General features: G+C 46.0%; 1 protein-coding gene across 1 annotated transcript; it reads right to left on the bottom strand.

Annotated features, from left to right (window-relative positions):
* Positions 1-3,996: 3,996 nt before the first annotated feature.
* Positions 3,997-5,954, bottom strand: LOC119309219 (protein STRICTOSIDINE SYNTHASE-LIKE 10-like). Its single transcript, XM_037585256.1, has 3 exons — positions 5,580-5,954; positions 5,215-5,487; positions 3,997-4,723 (listed from the first exon to the last, which is right to left on the bottom strand). The coding sequence occupies exons 1-3, from the start codon at positions 5,873-5,875 to the stop codon at positions 4,252-4,254; spliced, it is 1,041 nt and encodes a 346-aa protein (XP_037441153.1). The 5' UTR covers positions 5,876-5,954; the 3' UTR covers positions 3,997-4,251.
* Between the last annotated feature and the right edge of the window lie 1,048 nt (positions 5,955-7,002).

Below are 7,002 nucleotides of genomic sequence, written 5' to 3'. Positions count from 1 at the left end.
AATGTTTACCCAGGTTCGGGCCCTCTCGATAGAGGTAATACCCTATTTCCTGCTTGATTGATCTTGATGATATGAGTATTACAAGAGTTGATGTACCACGAGATCATAGAGGCTAAACCCTAGAAGCTAGCCTATGATTATGATTGTCCTCCTACGGACCAAACCCTCCGGTTTATATAGACACCGGAGGGGGCTAGGGTTACAAAGAGTTAGTTACAAAGAAAGAGATCTACATATCCGAATTGCAATCTTGCCTTCCACACAAAGGAGAGTCCCATCCGAACACGGGACGAAGTCTTCAATCTTGTATCTTCATAGTCCAACAGTCCGGCACAAGTACATAGTCCGGCTTTCCGAGGATCCCCTAATCCAGGACTCCCTCAGGTCCCACGGGAGTCGTCTAGCCCTAATTCTTGCACTATAAATTCCCAAATATTCCCAAACCACCAAAATCATCCACCAAAATACTTTTTCACCATTGCAAGCTTATGTACTCGTGAGATCCCATCTTGGGACCTTTTTCGGTGATCTGCCGGAGGGGGATTCGATCACAGAGTGCTCTACATCAACCCTATTACCCTACCGATGATGTGTGAGTAGTTTACCACAGACCTACAGGTCCATAGCAAGTAGCTAGATGGCTTCTTCTCTCTCTTTGATCTTCAATATACAATGTTCTCCTTGATGTTATTGGAGATCTATTCGATGTAATACTTTTTGCGGCGTGTTTGTTCAGATCCGATGAATTGTGAGTTTATGATCGGATTCTATGAATATTATTTGAGTCTCCTCTTAATTCTTATATGCATGATTTGATATCTTTATATTTCTCTTCGAACTATCAATTTTGTTTGGCCAACTAGATTGGTTTTTCTTGCAATGGGAGAGGTGCTTAGTTTTGGGTTCAATCTTGCGGTGTCCTCACCCAGTGACAGAAGGGGTAGCGAGGCACGTATTGTATTGTTGCCATCAAGGATAAAAATATGGGTTTATATCACATAGCTTGAGTTTATCCCTCTACATCATGTCATCTTGATTAAGGCGTTACTCCGTTCTTATGAACTTAATACTCTAGATGCATGCTGGATAGCGGTCGATGTATGGAGTAATAGTAGCAGATGCAGAATCATTTCAGTCTACTTGTCACGGACATGATGCCTATATTCATGATCATTGCCTTGGATATCATCATAATTATTTGCTTTTCTATCAATTGCTCAACAGTAATTTGTTCACCCACCGTATGCTTTCTTCAAGAGAGAAGTCTCTAGTGAAACCTATGGCCCCCGGGTCTATTTTCCATCATATATTTTCATATCTATAAAACCAAAAAACCCATAAATACCTTTCTGCAATGTTTTTACTTTGTTTTACGTTTAGTAATCTTTATATCCATCTCTATTAGATCTCATCCTTGCAAGTGACCATGAAGGGATTGACAACCCCTTTATCATGTTGGGTGCAAGTGTTTGATTGTTTGTGCAGGTGCATAGATTGGATACTTTCTTGTACCCCCTACTAGATTGATACCTATATTCACAAATTGAGGGAAATACTTACCTTTGGCCATGTTATTTTGAGAAGACATGATTGCTTCATTAGTATGCTTAAAGTATTATTGTTTTTATGTCAATATTAAACTTTTGTTTTGCATTTTATGGATCTGAACATTCATGGCACAATAAAGAATATTACATTGAAAAATATGTTAGGTGGCATTTCACATCAAAAATTCTGTTTTTTATGATTTACCTACTCGAGGACGAGCAGGAATTAAGCTTAGGGATGCTTGATACGTCTCCAACGTATCTATAGTTTTTGATTGTTCCATGCTATTGTATTATCTATCTTGGATGTTTTATATGCATTTATATGCTATTTTATATTATTTTTGGGACTAACCTATTAACCTAGAGCCCAGTGCCAGTTTCTGTTTTTTCCTTGTTTTTGAGTTTTACATAAAAGAAATATCAAATGGAGTCCAAATGTATTAAACTTTTGCGATGGTTTTTCTTGGACCAGAAGACATCCACGGAGCTTGGAGAGGGGGCCAGAAGAGTTCCGGGGGCACTACAAGCCCTCAAGGCGCGCCCTAGGGGGTGCCTACCTGGCTTGTGGGTCCCACGGGAGTCCTCCAACCCTAATTCTTGCGCTATAAATGCCCAAATATCCCCAAACCACCAGAAGCATCCACCAAAATACTTTTCTGCCGTCGCAAGCTTCTATTCTCGTGAGATGCCATCTTGGGACATTTTCCGGTGATCTACCAGAGAAGGATTCGATCACAGAGGGCTTCTACATCAACCTATTGCCCTACCGATGATGTGTGAGTAGTTTACCACAGACATAATGGGGTGGCCCTGGAAGTAATGATGCAGCTTCGTCGAGGCGACTAGGAGCGTGAGTAGGAGCCCATAGCAAGTAGCGAGATGGCTTCTTCTCTCTCTTTGATCTTCAATACAATATTATCCTCGATGGCAACTTAATACTCTAGATGCATGCTGGATAGCGGTCGATCTGTGGAGTAAATAGTAGTAGATGCAGAATCGTTTCAGTCTAATTGTCACGGACGTGATGCCTATATTCATGATCATTGCCTTGGATATCATCATAATTATTTGCTTTTCTATCAATTGTTCAACAATAATTTGTTCACCCATCGTATGCGTTCTTAAAGAGAGAAGTCTCTAGTGAAACCTGTGGCCCCGAGTCTATTTTCCATCATAAACCAAAAACCCAAAAATACTTTGCTGCAATTTATTTGTTTTTACTTTGTTTTAGTAATCTTTTATATCCATCTCTATGAGATCTCATCCTTGCAAGTGAACGTGAAGGGATTGACGACCCCTTTATGGCGTTGGGTGCAAGTGTTTGATTGTTTGTGCAGGTGCATAGATTGAAGACTTGCTTGTACCTCCTACTGGATTGAACTAAGGGACATACTTATCTCTACTTTGTTGCATCACCCTTTCCTCTTCAAGGGAAAACCAATGCATCCTCCAAGGCAGACCCTCAAGCCGCCCCAAGCCGTCCAGACCAGGCGGTTCGGGCGTGTTTTGCCATCCAACGCGGGTTTGTATCTGAAATCTTGCAAATTGGAACCAAACAAAGGGGGGCTTTGCGGCAGTTCGTACATCCACATAACAAACCAAAAGCCATCATGTACCCTCTCCTTTCCGTTCGAATGGCGGAAGCCACTAGCTGTTGTGTTTAGCGGGAAATTAGTTTAGTGTTTTGGGGGAAGGCTTTGAAACCCTTTAGCAGAAGCCACTATGTTTCATTTTCTTCTTCAAATGCTTGATGCAGAAAGCTACTAATTCATGCATTAGTATTTGGTGAAAGGCTTGCCCCAACACTTGGTGAAGGCTTTCGCCAACACTTGAACACTTGGATTAGTAGCTTCCGCCACTTGATGAAAGGCTTTCGCCAAAACGTGCCACTTTTTTCTCTCAAGTGCTTGGTAAAATGAGAATTTGGTGAAACAAAGCTACTTCACGCGTTAGTATTATAATGCTTAATGCATGATTCAGCCGAATGGAGTCTTTTTAAGTTAATAAGGCCCTGTTTGGTAGCTGCTGGAGCGGAGCGGCCCGCAGCATAATTTTTCTGAGTTGGCGAACCGGCGCTCCGTGCGCTCCCTTATTTTACGGAGCCGAATGACTGCCGAACGGCTCTAAAAACGCACATTTGAGTAATAACGATGGATGACCGTACCAATGTTTAGACACCGGTCCGTACTGGTTTACGGACGGATGCGATGTCCGGTTTACGATCAGCGCTGGAGAGATGTGCCTTAACGGCACATGGGTCCATGGACGTGGCCTCTTGCACGGCGATTGATTGCACTGGCAGAGACCGGCCATCTACCTGATCCAGGCGTTTTCTTTGACCTCTGCTACGCCTACTACGTACTTCAGTACTCCTGGCCTACACCGCACCTGGACACAGTGTTTAGGCAATGAAATGAATTGCACCTGCACTGCATGCACACCAAACAACTACCCCTTCAGAAAATATTTTTCAAAGAACACACATATGGTACGTAGTACTACGGCATCACAACCACACACTGATGCCATCACTGCGAGTCCATACACATGCACATGTGCGCTACCCATCACGTACACACATTACACTACATCACAAAAGCGTCGCGTACAATTCGTTCAGTGTACATATTCGATCAGTGGCGATCGATGAATTGAGAATGATGATCGCCGGCGTTCGTATATATGAAGCCGCAGCACTACACTAGTATCTTTTGAGTTCGCCGGCGTAGGGCGTGTCGACGGAGCCGACCCAGAGCGTGCCGTTCCGCTCGCCTACCTCGCTCACCGTCTCGAAGCTGAACCCGCCCAGCGCCTCCTCCACGGCGCCGTCGCGGCCCACCCTCACGGCCACCGTCGGCGCGGCGACGCCGTCGTCGCCACCGTGAGTCAGCGCCACCCAGTACCCGCCCCGCCCGTCGGAGCGCACGTTGTCCGGGAACCCCGGCAGCTCCGCGAACGTCTCGTTCGTGCCGGCCTTGGGCCCGCGCACCCAGTACCGGCGGAGCTCGGACAACGCCGTGTGCGACACCACGACGTGCGACCCGTCCGCGCTGACGGCCACGCCGTTCGGGTAGGACAGGTCGGCGTGGAGCACGGTGACGCGGCGCGTCCGCGGGTTGTACCGGAGCAGCCGCCCTGTCTCGTCGCCCAGGGCCACCACCAGTAGGTACTCGCTGCGATGTACACCAGGGAGACCGTCATGCATAGGCCCTCTATAAAAGGTATACTGCATCGTAATAACTTTGCAAAAGCAAGACAAAATCAACTAACAGCCTGGTCAATCAAGTACTTCCTTTTTGTCTCAGATTGATAAAATATATTTTACTGTTTACCTAATTCATATTTAGATGTTTCTAACGATGTCATATCTAAACTCCCACAAATAACGTAGTGACATAACTGAGACGAAAAGCGGAGACAAAAAAAAAAGCTGAGACGAAAAAAAAAGACTATAAACATAGTGAACGTGAGGTTAGATGTGACATAACTAATGTCACATCTAGATGTGTCCTAGACAGACCTTTAATACTACTACTCCCTCCGATTCCATACTAATTGACGCTGCTTTGCTTTAGTATAACTTGCATCGGAGAGAGTATATATATTCGTAAATATTGACGTAATTTTCTGCTTTGGTCAAATATAAATCAAGATTTATATGTACCTCCTTCGGTATGTGCTGCTGCTGTCCGTGAAGTAGACGTCGCCGGTCTTCTGGTCGACGTCCAGGCCGTTGAGGAAGTTGAAGGGCACGCCGCCGGCTTCCGTCGCCACCACCTGCGCCAGCCCACCGCGCGCCGGCACCCTCATCAGCCCCAGGTATGCGTCGGCGACGTACAGGTCGCCGGACTTGTGGTGGAACTGCAGCCCCAGCGGCCGGCCGCAAACACTCTCCGGCACCACCAGCTTCTTCTTCGCCGCGCACATCCCCACGCTCCTGCACAAGACACCAACGCACACAGGTGTGCAAAGGTTATAATCTTTACGTACTGCATGTATGTCCAGAGGATGCACAGGGTCGATGCTTGCTTGTGTCTGGAGTTGTACGCGAACTCGGTCCAGCCGAGGCGGCGGCCGCGCCACTTGAAGACGCGGCCGTCGGAGACGCCGGCGTAAGGCCCACCGCCGCGGCGGTCGAAGGCGAGGCTCTCCGGGCCGGACACCGGCTGCGGCAGCGTCATAAGGGCGAGGCCGGGGTCCAAGGACTTGGTCTCGTAGGACGTCTCGGCGGCGGGCGCGGCGGCGGATGCCACTGCCATGAGAGGCAAAACGAGAAGCACTACAAGAAAGGAAGGCGCATACAAGGGCAGACAAGAGTACGCCATGGCCTCAGTCGCGTCGTCTTCCCTCTGCGTGCACTGGCAGCGACGAGCTACTTGCTAGCTAGCGCGTCTAGCTCACCCTGCGGAGTGCGTTAGTGGCGGCCGCTTAGGACCCAAGGGACTATTTTTAGTCTGACTAAAACTAGTCTCTTTTAGAGGCTAAAGTTCCAATTACCCCTGACTACAGAGAGGCTAGAACTAGTCTTGAGACTAAAAAGTTTTAATCAGGGGAACTCTACTAAAATATGGATTAGTCTCTCTCCTCATTTAACTCCCTTTCTTTAACACATGGGAGTTCTGAATTGAAGGGTTTGGAGGATAATAAATGCTCATTAACTCGATTTTAGTCTATTTAGTATTTGTAGCCAAGCATTAGTGAGGCTAACAAGTTTTAGTCTCGCTACTTTTAGTCATGGACTAAAACGTATCCAAGCACCCTCTATGGGCGTGCTTGGATCCAAGGGACTATTTTAGTCTGACTAAAACTAGTCTCTTTTAGGCCTTGTACAATGCAAGGTGCTTAGGGGAGGTGCTTAGAGAAATAAACCAAGCTTTCCTTAAGCACCGGTGCTTATTTGTACAGGATAGACGCTTAACTAAGCGTCTCTCCTACAGAAATAGACACCGGTGCTTCAGAAAAACTCGGTTTATTTTTCGAGGCACCTCCCTAAGCATCTCCCATTGTACAAGGCCTTAGAGGTTAAAGTTCAATCACCCCTGACTACAGAGAGGCTAAAACTAGTCTTGAGACTAAAAAATTTTAGTCAAGGGAACCCTACTAAAATATGGATTAGTCTCTCTCCTCATTTAACTCCCCTCCTTTAACACATGCGAGTTCTGGATTGGAGGGTTTGGAGGATAATAAATGCTCCTTAACTCGATTTTAGTCTATTTAGTATTTGTATCCAAGTATTAGTGAGGCTAGCAAGTTTTAGTCTCACTACTTTTAGTCATGGGACTAAAACGTATCCAAACACCCTCTATGGGCATGCTTGGATCCAAGGGACTATTTTTAGTCTGACTAAAACTAGTCTCTTTTAAAGGCTAAAGTTCAATCACCCCTGACTACAGAGAGGCTAGAACTAGTCTTGAGACTAAAAAAATTTAGTCAGGGGAACCCTACTAAAATG

This window comes from Triticum dicoccoides, chromosome 5B, assembly GCF_002162155.2.
Source record: "Triticum dicoccoides isolate Atlit2015 ecotype Zavitan chromosome 5B, WEW_v2.0, whole genome shotgun sequence".
Taxonomy (NCBI): domain Eukaryota; kingdom Viridiplantae; phylum Streptophyta; class Magnoliopsida; order Poales; family Poaceae; genus Triticum; species Triticum dicoccoides.
This window is presented reverse-complemented; position numbering and strand designations above follow the sequence as displayed.